General features: G+C 36.1%; 2 protein-coding genes, 1 long non-coding RNA gene and 2 pseudogenes across 6 annotated transcripts; 3 read left to right on the top strand and 2 right to left on the bottom strand.

The window, feature by feature from the left end:
• The window catches only part of LOC104759672, a 23,476-nt pseudogene extending 14,470 nt beyond the window's left edge, over positions 1-9,006 (top strand).
• Positions 18,658-21,316, top strand: LOC104757752 (probable S-adenosylmethionine carrier 2, chloroplastic). 4 transcript variants are annotated; one of them, XM_019238769.1, is made up of 12 exons: positions 18,658-18,726; positions 18,811-18,865; positions 19,139-19,240; positions 19,364-19,446; positions 19,543-19,619; positions 19,720-19,810; positions 20,030-20,083; positions 20,165-20,260; positions 20,396-20,485; positions 20,573-20,686; positions 20,808-20,888; positions 20,987-21,316. In XM_019238769.1, the coding sequence occupies exons 2-12, from the start codon at positions 18,811-18,813 to the stop codon at positions 21,098-21,100; spliced, it is 957 nt and encodes a 318-aa protein (XP_019094314.1). In that variant the 5' UTR covers positions 18,658-18,726; the 3' UTR covers positions 21,101-21,316. The 4 variants fall into 4 exon arrangements, with proteins under 4 accessions (XP_019094314.1, XP_019094313.1, XP_019094315.1 ...); XM_019238768.1 differs by having other exon boundaries at positions 18,811-18,871; XM_019238770.1 differs by having other exon boundaries at positions 18,671-18,726; positions 18,804-18,865.
• On the bottom strand, positions 20,379-20,984 carry LOC109129842. Its single transcript, XR_002036146.1, has 2 exons — positions 20,785-20,984; positions 20,379-20,653 (listed from the first exon to the last, which is right to left on the bottom strand). It is a non-coding gene; the product is annotated as an uncharacterized LOC109129842 (long non-coding RNA).
• Positions 21,434-23,362, top strand: LOC104757753 (tryptophan aminotransferase-related protein 4-like). Its single transcript, XM_010480525.2, is given in 6 exon segments — positions 21,434-21,863; positions 21,965-22,145; positions 22,147-22,266; positions 22,344-22,642; positions 22,720-23,000; positions 23,086-23,362. Coding segments are annotated over 6 exon segments (1,389 nt in total). The 5' UTR covers positions 21,434-21,579; the 3' UTR covers positions 23,310-23,362.
• On the bottom strand, positions 23,450-27,774 carry LOC104759671 (annotated as a pseudogene).

The following is a 27,898-nucleotide window of genomic DNA, read 5'->3' as shown; positions in this document are numbered from 1 at the left end:
TAGAAGATTTACCTGTCAGGATTAGAGACGTGGAAGTGCCAACCGACTTTGTGGTTCTGGAAATGGATGAAGAACCAAAAGATCCTATGATATTAGGAAGACCATTCCTAGCGACTGCTGGAGCCATCATTGATGTTAGAAATTGTAAGATTGATCTTAATCTGGGAGACGACTTCACTATGAAGTTTGAAATCAAGGATACCTTGAAGAAACCAACAATAGGAGGACAAGTCTTCTATATTGAAAAGATGGATCAGTTGGCTGATGAGTTGTTGGAGGAATTAGCTGAGGAGGACCATCTCAAGATCTCTTTAACCAAGGATGGGGAAGAAGGGTTCTTGCATGAGGAGACCACTTGTTACAAGAACCTGCTAGACTCCCATAGAGAAACGGATGTACCAGAGGAGTTTCAGCAGCTATCTGACGCAGATTAAGTATGTGCAGTTGAGGCAGAAAGTTCAGAACATGAGATCTCCCACTCGACCGACGTCAAGACCCGACTCGAGACACAGACGTCCCACTCGATCGAGCCACCGCTCGAGCCGCATCTATTCCACTGTCCACCACCACTGTCGAAGCTACTCCGGTCTCGTCACCTCACCAACCTCCTTCCACTCGACCGGCACCATGAGGCTCACCTCGAGTCGACACGTACATCGCCCCGTTCACGCTCCACGACTCGACTGAAACCATTCGAACTTGTGCGACTTGACCAACGCAGAATTAAACATCCTCGACCGAAGCTTCAATGGTCTCCCTCTGCACCATCTCCTCACCGCGACTCGAGCAGTGACTTACATCCACTCGATCCACCACGTTGTCTCACTCTTTCAGTCCAGCATCACGACCAACAGAGTCTCTACCTCCCTCGAGCCAACACACTACGACTCGATCCTCGCTGCTTCAATACTCGAGCCAACATCGTCCGCCCAAGGAACACGTTGTTCAAGCCGACACCCCTCTGCTCAAACCACCTCCAAACTCATCCACTCGAGCCGAAGTCATCCACTCGATCCACTCGTCGCACGTCTCACGCGCTTCACCGTCAACACACTCTCTCCCTCGAGTCAACGCTACCCCACTCAATCCGTCGGAACTCCTCTCCTCACTCGATCCGCTGTTCTCGCCGACACTCGCTCAACTCAATCGAGCCAACCACCATCAAGCCAACACTCCTCCGTTTGAACCGCCCCGATCGAGCCGACCTACCCCCACTTGAACCAGCGTGCCAAAACAGCTCCTGGAACCATTGTTCTTCCCCGTCGAACCCACACCTGACCCGGAGAGTTCACTCACCGCCATCCCATTCCACTTGATCGGTTTATCCTCTCTTCGCACTTTCGAGTTTAAAATTTTGTAATTGCTCTTGTTACTTGTTTACTAACATATTAACGTTTATCTTTGAGTTCATCATGTCTCAGCGAAACAGAAAAAGTACTGAGCTCATACATGAGATGAAAGAGGCGTATGGGAGTGTGGGTGGAGAACGCTCATCACCTGAGTCCATGGCAAAGCGTTTCCTGAAAATGAAGAACATGGTTGACGAAGTTGTTGGGGGTTCAGAACAGGCAGCGGGGTCAAGAAGACCTGTCAAACCGCTCGCCAAGAGCAAGAGTCGCGGGAAGAGGCTGGTACCAGCTTCTAACTCAAGAGAGGAGGACAGTGATTACAAACAAGAGGAACCTGAGTTGCGTTCAGGACAAGCGCCCAGGAAATCTGGACGAAGGAAAGCCAGAGACAAGGCGCTAAGCAGCCTCACCAAGACTGTCAAGAACCTCGTGCGTATGTTTAGCTGCTCAACTTCCACAACCGTCGTCCCTAGGTCTATCCCCAAGGATAACAGACCAATGTCAAGACGCCCTTCCGCGAACCTAGAGCGAACACCTTCTCCGATTCCCTCTCCAGCACGTCAATCTTCATATGTGCCACGACAGCGTCAGCCTACACCCGTCCCTTCACGCCACTCGTCACATGAATCTAAGGAGAGAAGGGGACAAGGTTCGCGTGGTTCAGGAGCCTCCTCAAGTCGTCGATCAGCGCGTCGTTCTGCAGCTCAAGCTGAGCAAGAGGTTAAGCAACAAGTTGAGCAGCAAGGTGGTTATCAGCTTACGGATGTGGTAGTGTTAGTCTCGGACTATGGTGAGTCTAGAGTCGACGACATGCAGTGCGACGAGCAGCCGAACACTTATCAGAACACGCAAACGGTTGAGCAACAAGTCGACCAGCCAGCTGAGACCACTCCTGCGGATCCCGAACACGGTGAAGGACAGAGCCAATATCACGCACCAACTCCTTGGGCGAGCTCCGACTCCTTCTTCTACTACTGAGGTAATCCTACCTTCCTTTGTATATACCGTTTCATTACTGCATTGTTGGTGTTGTGATTCTTAAATCCTCCTGCAAATTTTTCTTACACAGGAGACTGTGTAATTTAAGTTTGGGGGAGGGTTTGAGATGATGTATCTGATGTTGTGTTCTGTGATTCTTATTTCAATTTGTTTTGGAATCATATCATGTTTGAGATAGCATCCATTTATTTGCATAGAAAAACCAAAAAAAAAAAAAAAATTGAAAAAATTCGAAATTTTTCACAAAAACAGAGTGTTCATGTAGCTTGCACTTGCATATTAGGATTGAGTCTAGTGTCATTCATATAGGGTTGGTGCATTTAGCATAGGGGTTGATGATGATTGTAACTTTGGTAGCATGCTGAATTCAATAGGATAGAATCAAGGCCCTTGTTATTAGTTTATTTGATGCATGTTGANTTAAGATTGAAGCATGTTTTGAATTGATATCATTCCCTATCTACTTGAACCTAATCCTGACTTGCAATTATCCTGTTATGCATTGAAGTTGAACTCATGGATACCATATACATACTTGGATTGTCTTTCACATTTTTACCACCCTTGTCAATCCAAGTAGCTGATTCCCATCTTTGGAACAGTTTCCCGCACCCTTAACCAACCGTCCTTTCAAGCCAATTATATTCTTGAGCGTTAGGCCTTTTCCGAGTTGAGCTTGTTAGAAAGTGTTAGGTTCTAACCGACAAGAGTAGGATCCTGTGTAGTTCTAGTTCGCGTTATCCGGACTAGTAGGACTAGGTGAGAACTCGATTTGGGGTATTGAGTATGGATCTGTACAGAAAAGTAAAGGGTAGAAAGTCTTAAGGAGGGGGGTGTGTTTTCAAAGTTTACAAGTCTAGTAAAGGATTTGGGTTGAGCAAAATAATGAGTTACTGGTTCTGGGCATAAAATGAAAAGTTTAGACAAAGAAAAGAAGGTAAAATGATTAAGATGTCTAGAGTCCTTAGAAGAAAAGAAAAATAACCTTACTGATAATAAAGATTTCCCAATCCGTTAGAGTGATAAGAAGTGAACTCCTCCTAAGACCAAATCTAAAGAATGAAAGAATGGGTTTGAGATGAAGTTTCTGATGAAGGGTAGAGATAGGACCAACTTCGGTTTGGAATGTTCTTTGGGTAGACAGGGCGCTGCTCTTGTATGCATCAGTTGGTTTCAACCTTTAGCCTTCTCTTAAGCTCAACTCTTTTCATGAGAGAACCTTGTTATGTATCGATGGAACCACTTGAGAAAGAGACCACATTTGTCTCTAACCTTTCACCTAGCTAAATGAGTTCAATGACACTGCATAGCTTGATTCATGATTCTTTGTTAATAAATGTTAAAGGGGGTGATTGATAGGATTGCATGTGTAGATCAAACGAATAAAATTTATTCACCATGCATCATAGAACTAAAAACAAGGACCTTGATTCTAACTACTCTATTCAGCATGTTTTAGGTTCTGAGACCCCATCTTCACACCTCTTCTCCATACGTTGTTCTTGATCGTTTGCTTGAGGGCAAGCAAAGAATAAGTTTGGGGGAGTTGATATGTCTATATTTTGTCTCTGCGAAGCATGTATTTTCCATGCATTTAGTTAGGATAACTAGTTGTTTTGCATAAATTTCTAGTCTTTTTTGTACACTTTGCANTTGCTTGTGGTATGTTAAACACTCTATAGACTAGGATACTCCACCGACAACAATTATTCCCATCCTTAGGACTTTTATATTTTTAATTGATATTACATTCCCGAGACTGTTTCACNATTGTGCATTTTGGAGTATTTCAGGTATCTAGGAGACATCGGGAACACATCGTTCGAGTCGCCGTTCGACGTCGTTCGAGTCACCCACTCAAGCAACACCTTGGCCGTCGATCGAGTCGTCACCCACTCGAGCAACACCTTGACCGTCGATCGAGTCGTCACTCACTCGAGCAACACCTTGACCGTCAATCGAGTCGCCGTTCGAGTCGTCCTTCGAGCCACCGCTAGGGAGATTCAGCTTTCTATGTCTTCATCAAAGTTGTAGAGAATTGAGTCATCTTTCCAATGCCGTTTATTTCAAGCCAATCGGAGGTGTGGTTCAAAAGTTATCATCATTTTATTGGAAGCGTATACATCCAGCTCGAGTCGCCACCCGTCGACTCGACCCTCCAGCTCGAGTCGCCACCCGTCAACTCGACCCTCCTCCACTCGAGCCAACACCATCACCCACTCGAGCCACTACTCGTTCGCACATGTCAGAAAGACGTTCCTTCTTACACGCTTCAGGAGATTCCCAAACCGACTCTTCATCTTGTCGTTTTAAGTTTTAGGGATTTACATGTTTTTACTATAAATACGTTTTGTTAAGTCTTGGCGGACATCATCTTATCTTTTATCTCATTTTGTTCTGAAGGTTTTACCTAGCCTCCAAAAACCGTTCTCAGACTTTGTATCCAGATATCTTTTAATACATTGAGTATTTGCATTTGACTTCTTCTACAAGCTTGTTCATCTCATTTTTACCTATCTAAGAATGCTTGTTTCAATGTTTTCTGAATTTCTATCTTTGGTGATGATTTCCGGATCTGAGCAATGTGTTAGTTCTTGAGGATGGGATAGATTATGTGGAGGATCTTAGGATGTAGAGTGTTTAAGCTTTGGTTGTATGATTCCCTTCTGGACTAGAGTTAGAAATACTAGTTTCTCTCTGATCAATTGGGACTAGGTTCGAGACATTTCCACACCCAAAAAGTGTTTGATGAAATGTCTGACCAACTAGTGCTAGAGACTTACATTCCTAGCCTAAGAGATTAGTTGTCTAGGATGTTTGTTGACGTGAATGAACTTGTTTGTCATGCCTGCTCGACCATGTTTCTCTAGCGAGAGCTAGGTATGGAAGTGGTTGAGTCTGAGTAGCTTTTGTCAAGAGATTGGATTAGCTAAGTTGTAATGTTCATTGTTTAGGGATAGTTTGCTTGTGGTATGTTAAACACTCTATAGACTAGGATACTCCACCGACAACAATTATTCCCATCCTTAGGACTTTTATATTTTTAATTGATATTACATTCCCGAGACTGTTTCACTTTCATTTGTTCATGCTTAGAATCGTTTTCGGTTTCACTTATTCTTGCTTGCTTCTTGTCAAACATTTTCGTTTCTGTTTCTGTGACTCATTTCCGTTTTGTATTTTGACCATTCTAGGATTGTTAGAAAAACACTCTTTTTGAATTGGCTTAACTTGTGACTTCTTGATTGCATCTTGATTGCTAGCAACATCCCATTTGGATTGACACCTTAAGTACTACAACTACATAAGGTTAATTGAACCTGCTAGGACACACAAAAATCCTAGTATCAAAGACCAAGCTCTGTCATATGACGATGCTTCATCTCAGCCATTCCGTTCTGCTGCGGTGTAGATGGACATGACACCAAGTGTTTGATGCCATGATTCTGCAAGTGTGTTCTAAACCTGGTGCTCATAAACTCTCCACCACCATCGCTTTGAAACACTTTTATTTTCTTGCCAAACAAGGTCTCCACTTTTTTTTGAAACACAAGAAACACATCATAGAAATCAGACTTCTTTTTCAAAGGAACCAACCAAGAGTAACAAGAGAAGTTATCAACAAAAATTACATAATATTGGAAGCCTTGAACTGATACAACTGAAGAGGGTCCCCAAAGATCACAATGTATTCGATCAATGGGTTTCTTTGCACTAGAATCATAACTAAAAAACGGTAATTGACTACTCTTTCCCATTTGGCAAGGACCACAAAGAGGAGATGTGCTGCTCTTATTGATAGATATAGCCTTGCTGTTCTTGAAAAGTTGAAGAATTTGGAAGTTTACATGTCCAAGACGTTGGTGCCAAACCATGTCACTAGCCGCACACTGTCGATTTGAAAAAAAAGCTACAAACTCCTGATTCTCCAACATATAAAGAGTCTTACGACGAGGTCCTTTGGTCACCACTTTCTAAGTGTGGAGGTCAATCACATACACATCAGTAGCATCAGAAAACACTCCATAAAGATAGTCATCACAAAGTATAGATACTGAAAGTAATGACTGCTGCATCAATGGACAAACAAGCACATCTAGAAGAAGAAGACTACCTGTATTAGTGGTGAGGACTGTCGATCCAATATGAGTGATAGGCAAGTGAGTACCATCAGCGACCATCACGGTTTCTGAACCATTGTATGGTGTAGCATTGTTCAGTTGAGTTGTTGCAGAAGTGATGTGTGCTGATGAACCAGAATCTGTAACCCATTCACGACCACAATCTGAAACCTGAAGAGCAGCAAGAGCCTGTGGAACATCATCACTCTGGTAGGAGTTGTCAAATCTATTCCAACACTTCAGAGCCACATGACCAACCCGACCACATATTTGACAAACACGACGAACATTAGATAATCCTCCAGACTGAGATGAGTTCCAGCCTGAGTTGTTAACTTGTTGAGAGAACCCTCTGCCACGAGTAGAGTAGTTGCCTCTAGCACCTCTACCACGACCATTTGAGCCACGTCCTCGATAACCCGAGAAACCGCCTCTTTGGGTTTGAAAAGCCAGATTCTGTGACACATCCGAAGCAGTTTCATACGTTTGCAACCTAGAATCGAAACTAGAGACCTCAAGAACCACATCATTAAAGGTAGGAGATGGTAAACGAGACAATGAACTCTGGATAACAATGGCTATGGGATCATATTCTCGAGCTAGACCATTCAGAAATAGAACAACTTTCATCGATTCATTAACATGCTTCCCAATCGAACTAAGGTTGTCACAAACAGCATGAAACTCACGACAATACACAGAAAAGCTCTTATCTTTCATACTCAGAAGATTAAGACAATGCAATAACTCACACTCTCTGGCTACAGAACTTTGATTGAAACTGGATGCGAGAGACTACCATACCTCTTCAGACGTATACACAGCGTGAACTAGACCAAGAACCTCTTCAGAGAGGGTTCCAAACAACCACAACTTGATGAGTTCATCAGTACAGACCCATGCTTCATATTCTGGGTTAGAACTTGTGACTTGGACATTGTTGACAGTAGTAACACGAGTAGCTGCAGGTGCAGGAATCTGACCATTGACAGAACCAAGCAGCTTCTGAGAACGGAGAAGAGATTCAAACTGAGTCTTCCACAAGAGGTAGTTTGTGTCGCTCAGCTTGATGGTGACAAAGCTAGCCACATGAATGTTAGATGGAACAGATAAGGATCGCGCCTCTCTGCCATGACAGCAACCTGTTAGGATTTTAGAGATGCTCTGATACCATGAGAAGAAACAAAGAAGAATTTTAAGGACTGAACTTTACTGTATTATTTTCCACACCTTGTCAATTACAGAGAAGCTATATTTATACATGAAGAAGAACATTCTAGACTTGTTTTGACTAGCCCAAAGATCTGCTGACAAGTGTCGATCATCTACTCATCCTCTAATGATAGGAGAGAATCATAACGGTTAGATAGTACAGGCTCACAGCCTTCTCCAGCTGGTGCTTTTGTCACTTTCTTAGCCTCCTTCCTCTGTTTCATTGTTTTGCCTTCTAGTTGCAGAGCGGGAAGGACTTGTTGGACTGATGGACCTCCTTTGAGTGTTGGGCCTGTGATGTTTTGGTTTGAGCCCAAAACATTTGGTTGTTGTAGACTATCAATGGAAGCTATCGGAAACCCAGACCTTGCTAACTTCTTCCCATTTACGAGGTTTCTTGACTTGCAAGGTAATAGTAAGAAGATGAAGAACTGCTCGGAGAAGTTGTTTCAGGTATTTCGAGAGTTTTACAATACTCGAATTGTTGAAAAATCATCTCGAACAGACGAGAAAGATGTTTGGAGCAACGACTTCTTGGATGCACTTATCGATCTCCACCAAGGAGATCAACCTGAAATCAACATTAACGAGATCGAACACCTACTTCTCGTAAGTCTTATAGCTTATATTGCATAACATGATCTTATATTATAGATATATAATATGTGCTTTTATGTGACAGGATCTGTTTACAGAGGGCACATATACAACCTCTAGTACCATGGAATGGGCAATGGTAGAATTACTTCGATCGTTCCCAAAAACAATGACAAAAGTTCAAGATGAGATCAATCGTGTGATGGACCAAAACAGTGTCATTCAAGAGTCTGATATTTCAAATTTTCGTATTTACAAGCGGTCGTTAAAGAAATTTTCCAATTACACCCGGCTGCTCCACTTCTCCTCCCACGTAAAGCGGAAACGGACGTTGATATTCTTGGTTTCCATGTGCCTAAAAACACTCAGGTTCTTGTGAACGTGTGGCCATAGGAAGAGACCCGAATGCATGGGAAAACCCAAACAGGTTCGAGCCAGAATGGTTTTTGGGTAAGGAAATGGATATGAAAGGTAGAGATTATGAGCTTACACCGTTTGGGATCGGACGTAGAATTTGTCCGGGAATGCCTTTGGCTGTGAAAACAGTGCCTCTCATGCTTGCTTCTCTTCTCTATTCATTTGACTGGAAGCTTCCAAACGGCGTCGGTTCAGAAGATTTGGACATGGACGAGACCTTTGGGCTCACACTGCAGAAGACCAACCCGTTACATGCCGTGCCACTAAAAACACGCGCCATAGATTTAATAATACGTTTTGCTTTTGTTTGATTGTTATGATTTTACAAACCATATGAATAATCAATCACCTTGTGATTCGAATAATAATAATTTAAAGATACTGTCCTGTCTTTTTTGAGCGGTTTTATTTTTTAGTCTAATCATCATATATACAGAAGTAATATTTCACTCTCTTTTTATTTGTCTATTTAGCATTTAATTTCTATAAAAAATATTTTTTAATTAAATAAAAAATGTAATAATATATATTAATCTATACTTTAAATCCACACTTTATTACTAATTAGATAAGGACCCGTACGATGTGCGGGTTTAAAATAATTGTTGAAAAAAATAAATCCTAAATCTTAAACAAAATTTTAAAATATTAAAAAAAAAATTATTTCCTAAATTAAACATTTATTTAATTTTAGATAGAGAAAAAATCATTTTTGTATTTATCTTCATACACTTATTCATATTTATATATTTTAATATATTATAATAATTATTACAATAATTTGAAGCTAAATTATATCCCATGATTTTTTGCCAAATACTCATCATTACGAATATTATTATTTTCAAATTTTAAAAACGTTTCACAACTTATTCACAAAATATTTTACATGCAAATAATTCTTCAAAGCAACATCTAATTAGTAAGCATGTACAATTTTACTCTATGTTTTACCATTAAAAATTTGTTCTTACATCCAAAATTATTTTATTTTTAAAGTATGCTCTTTATCACCACCTATAAAATATCTTCTTAACAATTTAAACAAATTTTATGTTGCTTTACTTTCATTTTGGCATAGTTATAGTTCTTATAATTACTAAAATCATTTTGTGACATATTCTTTAACCATGAATTTTTTTTTACTCCAAAGGTATTTTGGATGAACTAATGGTGAAAATTATCTACTCTATCACAATGATTTTATGACCAACCTAATAAAAGTTGAGAAAGTGAGAAAAAGTTAATATAACATAATAAAAATTAAACTTTAAAAATTATAATCACGTTGGTATATATAAATCTTAGATAATTCAAATATACAAAACAGAAACTTTATAAGCAATCCAAAACATGACATAGTCATAATCACGTTAAGGATCGACAACCTATTTACTCCTTAGAAGTATCGCATTGTACCAAACTACTTAAAACTATGATCTCGTCTCATATATTCTCGAATCGTAAATTCTCAACTTATTTCTACCCGAATCAAAAGTTCTCCTATATTTCTCATATACCTGGGTTTAAACGATTTACGAACCAAATCCGATAAAAAATTACATAAATCCGGTTTGAAACCAATTTTTAAAATGTATACCACTCCAACTTCCCAAATTTGAAAGTCGCTTCTCAATTACTCGATCTAGCAGCTCTTGTTTCAGTACCGGAATCATCAACATTATTCATAAGAAAAAACTCTAGATTTTGACCAGAAACGTCAGTCACCGACTAATCTTCCAAACTTATAATGCTACTAACTGTAGAATCACTTTTGCAACCTCCATCAGTGTCTCCATCCTCAATTGAATTAGCGGGCTTTATATACTTTGAATCCATTTCATTGCATCTGATAGCTTTCATTGAAGAACCCGCACAAATCAAAGACCAACACAATAGATTGGCAAAATTATATCGGAAAAAAATCAAAGATCAAAGCTTTCGATATAAGCATATAATATTTATTTTTTTGGTCAACATTTGGGCCACAACAGGCCGGTCCATTATCCAAATCCATATATTCGTAGAGAGCGGGAGGTCGATCCTGGAGTGATGGTGCCTTCTACAATTGGACTTACTAATGGTCACTGCACTAAGGTCACTTCACAAACATAATTTTTATGTATTATTTTCTTAATTAGCTGTTCTATTACGTTTCAAAAATAATAATTCTTTTGACATAACTTATGTTATTCTTTTTAAATTTGTTATTCACTATTTATTGATTAATAATAATATACATGCTTAATGAATTGTTTTTTGTTTATACATGTCAAAATCTAATTGAGAAAAGATATAATATAATTAGCGTACAACGGAAAATAGATTAGTTTTTTAATTTCCTTTTTGATTTAGGAATATTTTTAAGATATAAACATGTAAATGTTATGTAGATTTAATGTTATTCTTAATTAGCTGTTTTGTAAAATAATAATTTTATGTCAACATCTCATCAGTATACTTGACATGTGTCATGATCTTGTTAATCGCTAACTTTGAAAACCCAACTTTATATAATAAGACTGTTTTCTCTTTTAAGATTAGGACATTTATTCAATATAACGTAGGATTGTTTTTGTATAAATATAATTATTGTAGAAGGATTTCTTTTAGGAACTACATATATCTTTATCGTAAGATTATCTTTATAATTTATTTTATGATTAGTAATTTTTTTAAAAGATCTTTTCTTTTAAAATTAGAAATTTGTGTAAAATTGACACTTGTCACGATCTGGTGAGTTAGTAACTTTTGAAATTAACATGTGTCACGATCTAGTGAGTTAATAAGATTTTAATTTTTAAAAATTAGAAATTTATGTAAAATTGACACTTGTCACGATCTTATGACTTATTAACTTCTGAAATTGACATATATCACGATCTGGTGAATTAGTAACTTTTGAAACCATACTTTATTACATACTAGATAAGGACCCGCTCGTTGGGCGGGTTTAAATTTTTATAAATTAAATTAAATTTTATAAAAATATATTAAAATTTATTGTGTGATTTATAAATTTTATGTTTGCTATAATATACAGATTTATATTCATTTACACATCTTTTATGTATGTTACCATTAAAAGTGTATTTTTTACACCTAAATATACTGTATATTATAAATATATTATTTACCACCACCTATAAAATGTATATATGAACACATTAAGCCCACTATTATATGTCTTTTTACTTTCACTTTTGCATTGTGTTTTTAATTATTAAAACTACTGGCTCAAAAAACATTTCAAATTAAAAATATATTACATAGTATACTAATCAATGATTTATTATCACAATAGTGTATAACCAAGCATGGAGAGAATCTCAGCTCCGCCCTCCTCCCTATGTAGAGAACCTTGCGTCCAACCATCTCCACCATGAAGAGAACTTTAGCTCCACCATCTTCCCTCGGGGAGATAACCTTGCGTCTAACCTCCTCCACCATAGAGAGAACCTCGGCTGTGCTCTCCTCATGTGTGGAGAGAACATGTTCACCTTTTTTAACTATCTCAAAATAGTTTGCTCCGACAACCAATGAAACTAAAGACCCTTTTCTAATGTCACAAAATCTTTTAATAGTAACTAATGTCAAATTTTCCAATGTATTCGTGGGAGTGTTTTTTACACTATGATGTAGTCTTTGTCTCTAGAACGCCCCGACTGACACCTTGCTTAGTGAGCTCATTTCCATGGGTCCACCTTCCTTAGTGGGCCCCACGTCTACTCCTAGCCCATCCATATCTGACGGCCGGTCTGTTAAATCCGTGAGGCATACGTGTTTACCGACCCTAAAAATCAACATATGATCTTTCCCTATGTTTTGTCCTCACTTGCACAGTTCCGACAATCACTTTCCGAAATGTCACCCATCCTGAAACTACTCCAGCTCAAGCATGCTTAACTCTGTAGTTCTATCAGGACCCTTGATCGAAAAGATAAGTGCACTTTGGTAACGTAGGTGGTCAAATCAATTCTTTTAAACCTATCCACAAACCAGGGTGTCACAGTCCCCAAACTCCTATGGATCTATCAACAATAATATATATTTTTCCGATCTATCTATCTATGTTTGTTGTAAGCTTGTGTTTGATAAGCCTATTTTATCTAATCATTAGGTTGATGAGCTTATACTCTTTATCTCCCTTTGGGATTGAATGAATGGTAACAATAATGTTTGCACAAAAAGGGTCTATGACCAACCAATCAAAGTTGAGAAATTAGAAAAAATTAATTTGACACAAATATAGAAATAATAGAAAATTATAAGCAAGATAATATATGAATCCCAAATAATACAAAGGTGAAAAGATAAATTAAATAAAACAATCTAAAAATACTACATTAAATTTAGAAATACAGTATTAAAAAAAGAAGACGCATATATTGATTTTTTTTGGGTCAACATATTAATCTTACCTATTCCAAACTGAAAAAAAGAGAAAGTTGGAGAAAATTTTGGTCTTAAAAAATAAGAAAAATTTATCTTTCCATTAAAATTCTTTTACCAGTTTGAACAAAGTTGAAAGCAATATTTTTGAATAAATTATTTTGTTAGGTGAAAAATATGAGACGATCTAGCTATATTTATACAGAAGTGAGTATTTACAAAATTTAGAATTAATAATTAACTGTATATTTTCCTTAATTTCATTTCTATATTTTGTAGAATTAGTAACTTATATATATATACAATCTTCTTATAATTATTTTTTTTTAAAAAATTAATTTTTGTAATTTTTGATAATTATCTTTTTACATTATTAATACTGTTTAAGAAATAATATTTTGTTTTTTGTTGTAATCTTAAATCCCTCCTATTAAAGTTTTATAAATTATATTAAAATTTGTTGTACGTTATTTATAAATTTTATTTTTATTATAATACACTGATTTATATCCATTTATAAATATTTTATGTATGTTACCATTAATAGTATTTTTTTTACACCTAAAGATACTCTATGTTACAAATATATTCACCCACCTAGAAAATGTCTGTATGAACACATTAAGCCAACTATTTTACTTCACTTCTGTATAGTTTTTTAATTACTAAAATTGTTGGCTCAAAAAACATTTTGAATAAAAATTATATTACATAATATACTAATCAATGATGTATCATCACAATAGTATATGACCACTATGGAGAAAACCTTGCATCCACCCTCATCTCTTATGCAGAGAACCTTGCGTCCAACCTCCTCCACCAAGGAGAGAACCTTGGCTCCGCCTTCCTCACTTAGGGAGATAACCTTGTGTCAAACCTCCTCCACCTTCCTCCCTTGGAAAAATAACCTTGTGTCCAACCTTCTACACCATAGAGAGAACCTCAGCTCTACCCTCCTCTTGTGTGGAGAGAACATGTTCACGTCTTTTTGCTATCTCAAAATGACTTGCTCCGACAACCAATGAAAGTAAAAACTTTTTTCTAACGTCACAAATTTTTTTTGATAGTAACTAATGTTAAATTTCCCAATGTATTCGTGGAAGTGTCTTTGACACACCAAGATGTAGCCTCTGTCTCTATAACGCCTCAACCGCCATCATACTTAGTGAGCCCATGTCCATTCTCAATCCATGGGTTCACCTTCCTAAGTGGGCCTGTAACAACCCGTCCCATGGACCCCACTAGCCTCACTGCTAGCTGCCCAAACAGACCCCAAGCTGGCCCTGCAGGGCATCGATCCTAACCCATCACTGTGGAAATCCACATCCACAGTGATGGGTTAGGATCGATGCCCTGCAGGGCCAGCTTGGGGTATGTTGGGCCGGCTAGCGGTGGGCTAGTGGGGTCCATGGATGGTCCGTTGGGGCAGCTAGCAGTGGGCTAGTGGGGTCCGCGGGACGGGTTGTCACAGGGCCCTACATCTATTTCCGGCTCGTGGACCCACCCATATTTGATGGCCGGTTTTGTTACGTCTGGGAGGCTTTAAAAACTTATTTATCGATCCTACAAATCAACAAATGATCTTTTCCTATGTTTTGTCTTCACTCGCTCAGTTCCAACAATCACTTCCAGGAAGATCACCCATCATGAAATTCTCTCAGGACCCTTGACCAAAAAAAATAAGTGCATTTTAGTGACATATGTAATCAAAATCAATTCTTTAAACATTTCCGCAAACCAAGGTGTCACAGTTTTTGATCTCCTATGGATCTATCAGCAACGATTTATGTTTTTCCAATATATCTATCTATGTTTGTTGCAAGCTTGTGTTTTATTACCCTATTTTATCCACCATTAGGTTGATGAGCTTCTACTTGTTATCTCCCTTTGAGATTGAATGAATAATGGTGACAATTATGTTTGCAAAATAAAGAAGGGTGTATGACCAACCAATAAGGTTGAGAAATTAGAAGAAAATTAATTTGACATAATTAAAGAACCAATAGAAAATTATAAGCACAGTAATATATGAATCCTAAATAAAGATGAAAATATAAATAAAATAAAATAATCGGAAATATTACAATAAATATTAAAATACATTATTAAAAAAAGTAGACACATATATTAATTTTTTTTGGTCAACATATTAATCTTACCTATTCCCAACTGAAAATGGAGAAAGTAGGAGAAAATTTTGGTTTAAAAAAATAAGAAAAATTTACATTCACATTAAAAAAAAAAATCCCAATTAAACAAAGTTGAAAGCAGTGTTTTTGAATAACTTAAAATTAAAAATAATTAAATAATATTATAATTTCGAATTTTATGATATATATATATATATCTATATATAATCTTTTTATAATAATTTAAAAAAACTTTGTATTTTTTTATAAATTCTGTAGTTTTTGATAATTATCTTATTACATTATTAATATTTTTTTAAACAAAAAATTTTATTTTTATTGTAATCAAATTACTCATAATAAATATTAACTTTTACAGATGTCAAAATCTGAGATTGATAACTTGACACATGTCAAAATCTTGTTAATGGCTAACTTTGAAAACCCAACTTTATATAATAAGATAGATTAAGAAAAATAAACGTAAAGAAATAAGGTTTTGATAGTGTTCTTTTGACCAGAAAAAAATAAGGTAAGAAAATAAAACTGATTAACCAGAAATAAATATATATTTCTAAATTTATTTGTGTTGTTACATATATATAAGGGACCAGCCTAAGAAAGAAAAACTCACTAAAAAAAAAAGAATCAGAAAGTATACAAAAAAAAAATGACTATCACTATGAAAACTTTAGTCGGATTTTTTACCTACTATCCTCTTCATTATTTTTTCTATTCATTCTAGTACCACAATCGCTGATAGTCCAGGTATTTTGTTTTATTGTTATATATAAATCTTCAATTTTGATTATGAACATGATTTTTGTTCTTTGTTAATTAATGTTTTAATGACTATTTTGTTAAATAAACAGGTTATGGACAGTTGACCAAAAAAAAAACAGGTTATGGATTTGGGCCGCTTACATCGTTATTGTCTAATACAAAAATCTTTGTATTTTTTTTTCTGGTCAAAAGAACACAATCTTTCAATTTACTAGGTAATTAGTCCACGCATTGTATGCATATTAGATTTGATTATATTTCTTAAATTTTTTTAAACTAAAATATTGTTTTACTAATGTATAATATCAAAAAAAATTATACTAATGTATGAATCTCAAAAACATTTATAGCAATTTCTTAAAATAACACTCCTGTCAATATTTTTTGGTGTGGTTATTTATTATACAAAATTTAAAATATATAAACTTTTCTACAAATCAAAAAATTACCAATACTACAAAAATTATTACAAATTGATTAGCTATATTAATATAAATAATAATATAGAAATTTAAACATTTTCCTAATTTGAGAGAATATATGTTTATGATCATGTTTTATAGAGGTTAAACATTGATTTAAAGATTTTTTCTTAATGATATTGTAAACATAAGACTGTAGTATAGTAAAATTGAATCAAATAAAATTATCAAAAAATTTAGTAAATACGTATAAAATTATTGTATATAGAATATTCCTCATTTCAAAGTTTAAAGCAATTAAAATAATTTAAAAATATTAAAATTTTACCAAAAACATTTTTTCTTGAAAGATAAATATATTAGTTGGAGGAATGAATGTAAAAATTATTCGGTAGGAGTTACATTTGAGTTAAATGGAGTTAAATGCCTTTAAAAGTGGGTTAGTTATAAATAAATATTTTAATTTATTTTTGACTTAAAAGAAAAGGAATACCAAGTGGCTCAATCAAAATTTTAAACTTACACTTTTTGATTGTTTTGTTGATATAAACTCAACATTCACACATGATATTCCAAATTGAAAATATTACTTTTGAAGTGACAAACTAAATTAGTTTTTTTTAAAAAATTATATGAACTTCAATCTAAAATTTTTTTAAAACCCCAAGAATAACTTCAATCCTTTTGTTCTTTTTTTTGTTTTTCACTCATCAATTAAATTTATAGTGCTAGATTTCATACTAATGGTTTCATCTTTAGAGGATTTAGTTAAATGGTATTTTAATAATTATATTATTTCTATATTTCACTTTTATCATTTTGCTTAAATCTAGAAAATCAATTTTTTTTTATAATTAAGTTCTTTTTGTTTTCAAAAACCTCAAATCTTAAGTAATATAAATATTATATTGATCTTTACATATTTATCTATTGGATCACAAAATAAAATAGACTTTACAAAATAAAATAGACTTTATAAATGATTAATTATATTGATCATTCTAAATTATTAAAAATGATACATGAATATGTGAGATAACCAGAGTACATAAGAAAATTAGAGATAGATCTTTTCAACTTCATGACCTTATTGTGTGGTGAATATTGTAAGAGTATGAAAAATAATGACTTATAAGATGCTAATCTAAAATAGATAATGAAGATAAACTTTTTAAAACAGATTCTCAAATAAACTTGATTTTTTGTCCAAACCAACATATGTGAATTTAAATTTAGCTATGAAAATTTTAAAAATAAATATGAATAGATTAGAAAGGCAAGAAATATAAAAGAAATATTTTATTTTTATATAAATAAAATAAAAATTGTAAACAATGTTAATTATATATAATATTTTCTAAATTAAATATAGAATCAAACTCTTACAACACATATTAGATATAACAACATTTGATATTGGTGGGAGAGGAGGAGAAAATGATTACTTATAAGATGATAATCCAAATTAGATAATGGAGATGAATCTTTAAATATAAAAACAATGTCAAATATACATATCATGTAGTCTCTAAAATTAAAATTTAGCATTAAAATTTTACAATGATATTTCATTTGGTTTTTTGTAACACATACAACAAAAATAAGAAATTGAAAACATAAAAAAAAAAAATGATTTGAGATATTGTGGAAAAGAATGAGAGAATGTGAAAATGAGAAAGTAAAAAATGCAAATATGAGAGAATGAGACAATGCTTATTTATATGATAAGAATTGATGGAAGTTACATTTAGAATTATTGGAGTTGTAAATATTATTTATTGTGTTTGAATAAAATTGAATGGTGGAATATGATTAATGCATAATTTATTTTATTTTCAGTTATAATTTTATTTTAATGTATGAATTAAATGTATTGTGTAAATTGGATCTTAAATATTATTTAAAGCAATTAAACAATTAGAAAGCAAATAAAAAAACAAAAAAAACTATAAAGTATTAAAAGAAAATCAACCAATAAGGAGAGACCAAAACCTTACTCTTTTATGTATAATAAGATTTTGTAAAAGATTTGTATTAAAAAAAAAACACATTTCTTACCTTAATTAACTTTCGAATATTTGGTGATATGATATCTTTTTTTTTTACATAATTTAATATATCTAAAAATTATCTAAAACACCCAAAAAATTGGTTTGACCGGTCGAACCGGTCAGTCCGGTTCGGTTTGAATAGTAAGTTCTTTTTAGATGCAAGGTTTACGACGAAAAGCTCTGGATTTTGTTGATCTACCCTCGCTTTACACTCTCACACTTGGTTTTAGATCTTCGTCTTCTAATCTAGCGTATGATTTTTTAATCTGCTTCTCAATATGTGATCTTCTTCTTCAGCTTCATTTTGAATCTTTTGTTTCTTCTAAAGGTTTTAGATGGACGGTGACACTGTTCCCAGTGGCGTAGATCAATCTCGGACAGCTATGCCTGGTACTGGTATAAGTTTCTCCCTTTTAAATCAACCATTGTTCCAATAAATCTCCCACTCTATGATCAATTTGGTTACGTTTAGTGTTAAAAAGGTTGGATTTTTTTGGAGACATTGTTGTTTTTGAAGTTTCTTCATAAAACCCTTATTTGTAGTTGTGGTTATCAACACAACATTGCATCCAAAAAAAAAGATTGAAATTTGATATCTTTCTTCTCTAAAGCGAATCAATTTCATAGCAATATATTGATTGGTCATGTTTATGTTACTTGTAGAGACGTTGGCATTCAAGAGTCCTATGAAGAAACAGTTCAATAGTTGTAGTTCAATCTGTGTTAGACAAGATGATCCAGGCCATTTCTTGCGTGTTCTTTATGGTATGGTTGCAGAACACATCTTCACGTGTCTGTGTTTTTATTGATATAGCCAGGCGCTTTTTTCTTCAACACATCTTGAATTGAATGATTGTATATAGAGTAAGAGTTAGATGTTGTTTGCAGAGTCTTTGATAACAGGAGGGTTAGCTGGTGTTGTGGTGGAAGCTGCTCTATACCCAATTGATACAATCAAAACTCGAGTGCAGGTAGTTTCTCCTTAACTTAGTTTGTGTTATGATCCAACATAAGCAAACCGATGCTTGACTTACAGCGACTAACTATAGTGGTTTGACATGTTTTAGGCAGCTCGGGATGGGGGAAAGATAATATGGAAGGGACTATATTCTGGTCTTGGTGGAAACCTTGTTGGTGTCTTACCGTAAGTATGTAGTCAAAAATTGATGAATGAAAAGAAATGCATACACTTTGAAATTGTGATTTATTGCTTTAGATGAACAATGTTTCTTTTTTATGTGTAGTGCTTCGGCTCTATTTTTCGGTGTATATGAACCAACCAAACAGAAGCTTCTGAAGGTTTTACCCGAGAATCTTAGTGCGGTTGCACATTTGGTATGTGTTATTTCCCTGATTTTGATTTTAAGTGTTTGTTCGTCTGCTAGACAATTTCCCTTCAAAGTTTCTTATATCTTGGTAGAGAGAAAATGAATACATTAGTCTTGCTACCATTTGGTTTTGAAACTTACTGATTTGAAGCAGAAGACCTTAGAATCTAGCTATGCTATGTTAGAAAATGATATATGTCTTAGCGAGTTATGTAAACTCAATCAGGCTGCAGGTGCTTTAGGAGGTGCTGTTTCATCTATCGTTCGGGTACCGACAGAAGTAAGTCTCTTCCTTCTTGTTTCTCTGCTTATTCTTGTGTCTTGGCTATAAAAATGTATAGCCTAATGGAAATATCAACAGGTTGTCAAACAGCGAATGCAAACTGGTCAATTTGCTTCGGCCCCTGATGCTGTTCGCCTTATTATAGCCAAGGAGGGCTTTGGAGGCATGTATGCGGTATATCTGTTACTTCTTGATATATTATTCTAGCGTTTTACTATTTACGACGTAGCTCAAACCATCACATTGTTTAAGATGAACAGACAATAAAATCACCATGAATGTTCCAATCATATGTTCCTAAACATGCAGGGTTATGGATCCTTTTTATTGCGAGATTTGCCTTTTGACGCACTCCAGTTTTGTGTTTATGAGCAGTTACGGATTGGATACAAGTTGGCTGTAAGTTTTTGTTGCTACAATGATAAATAAAACAACATCTGTTTTTGCAGACTAATGACAATGAGATATCCATATTGTTTAGAACAGGCAAGGAGAGATCTAAATGATCCAGAGAATGCAATGCTTGGTGCTTTTGCTGGTGCTGTCACTGGTGTTTTGACCACTCCTCTTGATGTGATCAAAACCAGATTAATGGTTCAGGTAAGTCAAAACGATGAGTACACAAAATACCGAAAGAACATGTTCTTCTTAGATTCATTTCACAGGATAATAAGAATCTCCAGTAAGATAGTACTGACCTTTTCGTTTTGAATTTTGGCAGGGTGCAGGAACTCGGTATAAAGGAGTTGCAGACTGCGTTAAGACAATAATAAGAGAAGAAGGGTCGTCAGCTTTGTGGAAGGTGAAACCAAGATTCTGCTCTTTACCATTCTATTTTAGGAATACATAGTTTCTCATGTTTGTGCAAAGTTGTTGAATAGTTTGAGAATTTGTGTATAGGGAATGGGTCCAAGGGTATTGTGGATAGGTATTGGAGGTTCAATATTCTTCGGTGTTTTGGAAAAGACAAAGCAGATTCTTTCAGAGAGAAGCCAAAAGAGTCACAATTCTTAAACAGTTAGATTCTACTTGTGTTGTCAGTAGTCTACATCATTCTTGTCTTTTGATGTTTTGATGAATATGAAGTATTTAGATTCTTTACGTATCTTTGCTAGATTCTCTAATTTTTTCTCTCCTAGAAAAATTGTCGTCCTCTTTTGTTAAATCAACTTCAACATGTTAGTTTTATTTTAAGTCAAATCTAAAACTGGCTACTTACTGAAACTTCAACTTTGTGTGGACGTTATAAGGTTACGTATACTATGTCATCGTCATTATCTCTTAATCTCTCAATTTCTGCACAATTTAATTATAATCCACAATTATTTAACAACTGTTTTGATTCATTTGTAATATATAGTATATTGTTACATTGAATCCTTTTTATTGATTCCCCTCCCCCCTATTATACTTGTAGCCTGAAATAGTTGTGATATTTAATATATGAGCATACAAACAGTTTGAAGTATAAGTTTTTGCAGGTTTAAGTAAAGATGATGCTGAAGAAGCTACTTCTTACGGTGTCAATCATCTTGAATATCGTATTTATCATTCATATTCTTTATTATAGTTCAACCACATGGAATCCAACGTGGACCAATAAAGCTGCGGTCGAAGCTGAAACTGCAGCCTCTGTTTCATGCTCAGGACACGGGAGAGCTTACGTGGATGGTCTTGGTGTCCTTGATGGCCAGAAACCTCCTTGTGAGTGCAACAATTGCTACACAGGCAAAGATTGCTCCGTTCTTCTCAAAGATTGCCCTGTCGATGCTGACTCGTATGCAAAACTTTTCATCTCATCTTCATTTTGATCCATTATGACCAAACTAAATTGTAAAATTATGTATTGAATTTGTTGTTTTTTTAATTTATTTGAAGAGGAGACCCTTTGTTCTTGGAGCCTTTCTGGATGCGACAAGCCGAGAGCAGTGCAGTTTTGGTCTCGGGATGGCACAGGATGAGTTATAATTATCAAGATGGGACACATGTGTCTCGAGAGCTCGAAAAGGTCATTAGAAAACTGCATAGTGTAGTGGGAAACGCTGTTACAGATGACAGATTTTGTAATCTTTGGATGTGGATCCACACAATTGCTTGCAGCAGCTGTCCATGCCTTGTCTTTGACAAACTCATCAGTATCATCACCTGCAAGGCTTCTGACTTCTATTCCATACTACACTGTAAGTAAGCCGGCCTTAACCTCTTCCTAAAACTTGAAGTTTTTTGAATTCTTAGTCTAATCTGTCTGTGTATGCAGATGTACAAGGCCCAAGCAGAGTTCTTTGATTCAGCACATCTCAGGTTTGAAGGAGATGCGTCTGCGTGGAAGCAGAGCGAGCATAATGATAATATCACACAAGTTATAGAGGTAGTGACATCTCCGAATAATCCAGATGGGAAGCTGAAAAGAGCGGTTCTTGATGGTCCTAATGTAAAAACAGTTCATGATTATGCTTACTACTGGCCTTATTTCTCACCTATTACACATCCAGTTGATGGAGATTTGAGCCTGTTTAGTCTCTCCAAGACTACTGGTCATGCCGGCTCAAGATTCGGGTGATTGAGAAACTTTTGCTTTCCTAGCAGTCTAAACAAAGCTTTAGACTGTACTCACAAGGTTTTTGTTGATGCAGGTGGGGATTGGTAAAGGACAAAGCTGTTTATGAAAAAATGAAAAGATATATAAGTTTAACTAGTATCGGTGTTTCAAGAGATACACAGCTTCATGTCCTGAAGTTGCTCAAAGTAATAGTTGGCGATGGAGGCGATGAGATATTCCATTTTGGCTATGGAACTTTGAAGAAAAGATGGGAGACACTGAACAAGATCTTCTCCATGTCCACCCGTTTCTCGCTCCAGACAATCAAACCTGAGTATTGCAACTATTTCAAGAAAGTCAGAGACTTTACTCCTTGTAAGTTTTTTCTTGTAATGCAAGACAGACTTTTGGTTTGGTGCTATTTAAACTTATAATTATGTGTTTGTTTTTCATTTGAAAGCTTATGCATGGGTGAAGTGTGAGAGACCAGAAGACACAAACTGCTATGAGATTTTCAGAGCGGCGAAGATAACAGGACGCAATGGCAAAGTGTTTGGATCGGAGGAAAGGTTTGTGAGATTGAGTCTCATCAGATCACAGGACGACTTTGATCAGCTTATTGCTATGTTGAACAAGTTAGTCTCCCAGGAAACTGTTCCATCTGAAAACTTCAGTGTATTTTAGGCCTCTTTAATTAAAAAGCCTAGGGTAAACCAATAAACCATATGTGCATTTTATTTCTTGGTTTAAATTCGTAATCCAAACCCCAATTACAAGAATGATACAAGAACAAGCAAAGTTGTACAAGAAACCTAAATAAAAGACGCAAGTTTTTCTTAAAAATGTAGGTATTACCAGACTTCAAACCATTGGTCAGTAGAAGTAATAGCCGTCAGTACTAGCGGCTACCCAGTCAGAGGCAAAACTTATGGGTATGTTTGTCAGAGAAGAAAACATATCTATAACAAATATCAATATATTGATATATGCCCTCTTCCTCAACCAGTGTCTGATCAGTTTATAGGTCATAAACGCAAACAGACCTCCCAGCATCGCGGTAGAGATAGAAAGAACGGTTGTGAACAACCATTTTGTTCCTTCTATATGTGGTATGATTATAGAAGCTGCAGAAACATAAGCGAGTGCCATGGATGCCACAGCCACCCAAAGCATCCTATGTGTTAGCTTTAAGAAGTTCATGAGTGGTCTCGTCCTGTAAGGTATAATGCTTACGAGAAGAATTACGATACATAGGGATGTGAACAATGCGATGTTGTTGCTTATGGAAAAGATTTTGAAGGCTTTCGTTGTTCCCACAATCGATTTTCCTTTGTAGGGTCCTCCTTGATAGACACCACCAGGAGTATTTATGCCGCAGGTGAAGGCAACCGAGGCAATCAAAACTGCAACTATTGTGATTGTGTTCCTTGCGTTCTGTAATGCTTCTGCATGCATCTTACGTTCCTTGTTTGTAGGTAATCCATAGGTATCAAACATCTGCATCTTGTTATGATTCCCTTGTTGATGATTTGGGTCACTAAGGCTTCGAAATTGTTTTGCATCAAACCTGAGCCAGCCGGATATCTTACTATAATCTTCATCATTGGCGTTGATAAGATCAACCGCTTCCAAACCTCTAATGTTTTTGGTGGAGAGATCTATTGTTGTTTCATAAGTGATGTAGACTATGACCTGTGTGATTACATTCAATTAAGAAAATACTAATTAATATTAGAAAACATATGAATGATTGGATCTGCTTTGAATCATTAGAAGATGGTGGCTATGATCGATGCCTAATGTATCATTTACTCTAATTTGAATGATCATAGGGAACGAAGGGGACGAATCTTACCAAAACAAGTAGTGCCAAGATGCATTTCCCTTTTTGGTAAGTTTAGTCGACTCCGCTCTGTATATTTAAAGCCTAAATGTCTATTATGCTTCCATGCGGAAATTAAGACAGTAAGGACTCACGGAATAGCAGCTGGACATGACCGCAATGTGTAGTACAGTGTTGCCGTATCTATCCACCTGGTGGAAAAGCATGTTTCTATCAGGACTCTCTGCCATGAAATAGAACGCTGGCGTATTCTTGTGTTCCGCAGCTAGATGAAAAACGGTTTCTTTTGCTGGTGTTAGGATATCGAAAGATCTTGGAGCCTTATCCGAAAATTCCTTCAAAATTGGAACTGAGCATTTCATGGCCGCCAAATGCAAAGGTGTGAAACCATCTTTGTTGACCCTCTCTCAAAGGCTTATATCAATCTCTAGCAGCATTTTTGTGACCTCGAGGTTGTTGGCATTGCACGCATAATGCAACGGGGTGGACAATTCTCAATCTACATTCCAAGCTAGTTTTGGGAACTGTTGTAACATCATCCTTGCGACATCTGATCATCGGTCCACCCACACACACACACTCGAGTCATATGAACACATGCGGATTTTTTTATATATATTAGCTAGCTACTAGCCTACTAATAGTTTCAGTGATCAAGTTTAAAACCCTTTATTCACATGTTTCCATGAACATATATATATATATATATAAAGTTACCTTTTCCTCTCTTCTGGTGCAGACACCTCATCCACTTTTCTTAAATATTTTGATGGATTTTCGGATTTCATTAGCCCAAAGTTTCCAAAGTTTCCAAGCCCAAACCATTTTCCCAATCCTATCGACTAAACCTATTAATGTCTCTCCTCCGCGCTGTTAAGGACGACACTCCACCTTCACCGGTTTCTCCCTTCCTTAACTATCGATCCATGCCGTTTCACCATTTGATGCGAATTCAATTCTTCCAATCCTCTACACTTTCACTCATCTTCCATGTCTTCCATAACAATTGCAAAGGTTTCGTTCGTAACTGCTAATTTTGTTCTTCGATCTTCTCTGATTTAATGGACAGTCCACTACTTCTTCCTTAAATTGTCGCAAGTCCTTCTCTTATATAAACAATCTCTTGCTATAGTCATTTCCTCAACTTACACTTGGCCTTACGCTTCTCTTCTTACAAATATGAACTCCGCTTTCGCTGACCTCAAAGCTGGTCGACTTGACCAACAAATCGTAGGTAGGATTCTCCGTTTCTGGCCTGCTCGAAAGGTAAAGTTACCTTTTCCTCTCTTCTGGTGCACCCACCTCATCCACTTTTCTTAAATATTTTGATGGATTTTCGGATTTTATTAGCCCAAAGTTTCCAAAGTTTCCAGGCCCAAACCATTTTCCCAATCCTATCGACTAAACCTATTAATGCCTCTCCTCCGTGCTGTCAAGGACGACGCTCCACCTTCACCGGTTTCTCCCCTCCTTAACTATCGATCCATGCCGTTTCACCATTTGATGCGAATTCAATTCTTCCAATCCTCTACACTTTCACTCATCTTCCATGTCTACCATAACAATTGCAACGGTTTCGTTCGTAACTGCTAATTTTGTTCTTTGATCTTCTCTGATTTAATGGACAGTCCACTACTTCTTCCTTAAATTGTCGCAAGTCCTTCTCTTATATAAACAATCTCTTGCTATAGTCATTTCCTCAACTTACACTTGGCCTTACGCTTCTCTTCTTACAAATATGAACTCCGCTTTCGCTCACCTCAAAGCTGGTCGACTTGACCAACAAATCATAGGTAGGATTCTCCGTTTCTGCCCTGCTCGAAAGGTAAAGTTACCTTTTCCTCTCTTCTGGTGCAGCCACCTCATCCACTTTTCTTAAATATTTTGATGGATTTTTCGGATTTCATTAGCCCAAAGTTTCCAAAGTTTCCAGGCCCAAACCATTTTCCCAATCCTATCGACTAAAACCTATTAATGCCTCTCTTCCGCGCTGTCAAGGACGACGCTCCACCTTCACCGGTTTCTCCCCTTTTTAACTATCGATCCATGCCGTTTCACCATTTGATGCGAATTCAATTCTTCCAATCCTCTACACTTTCACTCATCTTCCATGTCTTCCATAACAATTGCAACGGTTTCGTTCGTAACTGCTAATTTTGTTCTTCGATCTTCTCTGATTTAATGGACAGTCCATACTTCTTCCTTAAATTATCGCAAGTCCTTCTCTTATATAAAAAATCTCTTGCTATAGTCATTTCCTCAACTTACATTTGGCCTTACGCTTCTCTTCTTACAAATATGAACTCCGCTTTCGCTGACCTCAAAGCTGGTCGACTTGACCAACAAATCGTAGGTAGGATTCTCCGTTTCTGGCCTGCTCGAAAGGTTGAAAAAGGTGGACAACTCATGGGTGTTGATTTCCTTCTTATTGACAAAAAGGTTCCCTCAAACCCCATTCTCCTCATAATCCACTAGGTGTTAACAACTAAACCAGGTTTGGTTTGTAGTTAAGCTCTGAGAAATCAATGATGTCAAAACTAAAACCAACCTTGAGCAGAGTCTATGGCTATTTTGAGTCTCATTTCCTAGCTAAGATCCTCTGCATTCTCACCTGCATGTCTGTAGACATAACACCGGTGACAGTGAGCTCATAGGAATCACCAATTGGTAACAGAGAAATAGAGAGAGATGAAGATTACTTGAAAGATAAGCTTGCAAGTTGCCGTTGGCCATGTACTCGTTGATGAGAGCCATACTGCGATCATCGCAATATCCAACAAAGGAAGCTAAGTTGCGGTGATACACTATCAAAAGAAGCTCTGCCTGCAAACGTTTTGCATTTGCACAACCATAAAACAACATTTTCCAAAATAAGTAATCATGGTTTTTTGGTGTTCTTTAGATTACCTCGACTTGGAATTGGTTAGAAGCCCTGGATGATGATGATGATTCTTTAGGTTTTCCCGGTGAAGAATCGTTGATCATCTTTACAACAATTTTAGTCCCATCTTCAAGGGAACCGAGGTACACAATACCAAACCCTCCTTTACCAATCACTTTATTGAAGTTGTTTGTAATGCTAGAGAGCTCATTATATGTGAACCTTCTCTTCCCTGAAGGTAGGAGTGGTCCTGATGAATAGATACCTGACAGTAAACATTTCTCAGCAAAATTCTCTGACTTCAAATCTATTAACCATGAAGTAAAAAATTTCAACCATTTTGTCTTCGCCTTAGTATGATCCATATGATAACCATGAGCATAATGAGAATGATTACTGATGTCTACAGCTATGGGCACGACCATGTTGTTTTTCTTTTTGTCTTGACATGAACGGGAGCTGCAAAGGTTTTGGTCATCCACACTGGAAAACAGAGGAAATCACGAGATCAATAGAGAGTGGTTGTGATTCAGTAACTTTTCTGTAAAA

This window comes from Camelina sativa, chromosome 17 (genome assembly GCF_000633955.1).
Source record: "Camelina sativa cultivar DH55 chromosome 17, Cs, whole genome shotgun sequence".
Classification (NCBI taxonomy): domain Eukaryota; kingdom Viridiplantae; phylum Streptophyta; class Magnoliopsida; order Brassicales; family Brassicaceae; genus Camelina; species Camelina sativa.
The sequence above is the reverse complement of the archived record's forward strand: the minus strand, read 5'-3'. Positions and strand labels throughout refer to the sequence as shown.

Excerpts from the sequence above, each read along its gene's own strand:
- LOC104757752 (XM_019238768.1), top strand. The coding sequence starts at position 18,811 with ATGGACGGTGACACTGTTCCCAGTGGCGTAGATCAATCTCGGACAGCT. Across the intron at positions 19,811-20,029 it reads TTAGTGCGGTTGCACATTTG|GCTGCAGGTGCTTTAGGAGG; the intron begins GTATGTGTTATT and ends AAACTCAATCAG. Across the intron at positions 20,261-20,395 it reads GCTTTGGAGGCATGTATGCG|GGTTATGGATCCTTTTTATT; the intron begins GTATATCTGTTA and ends CTAAACATGCAG.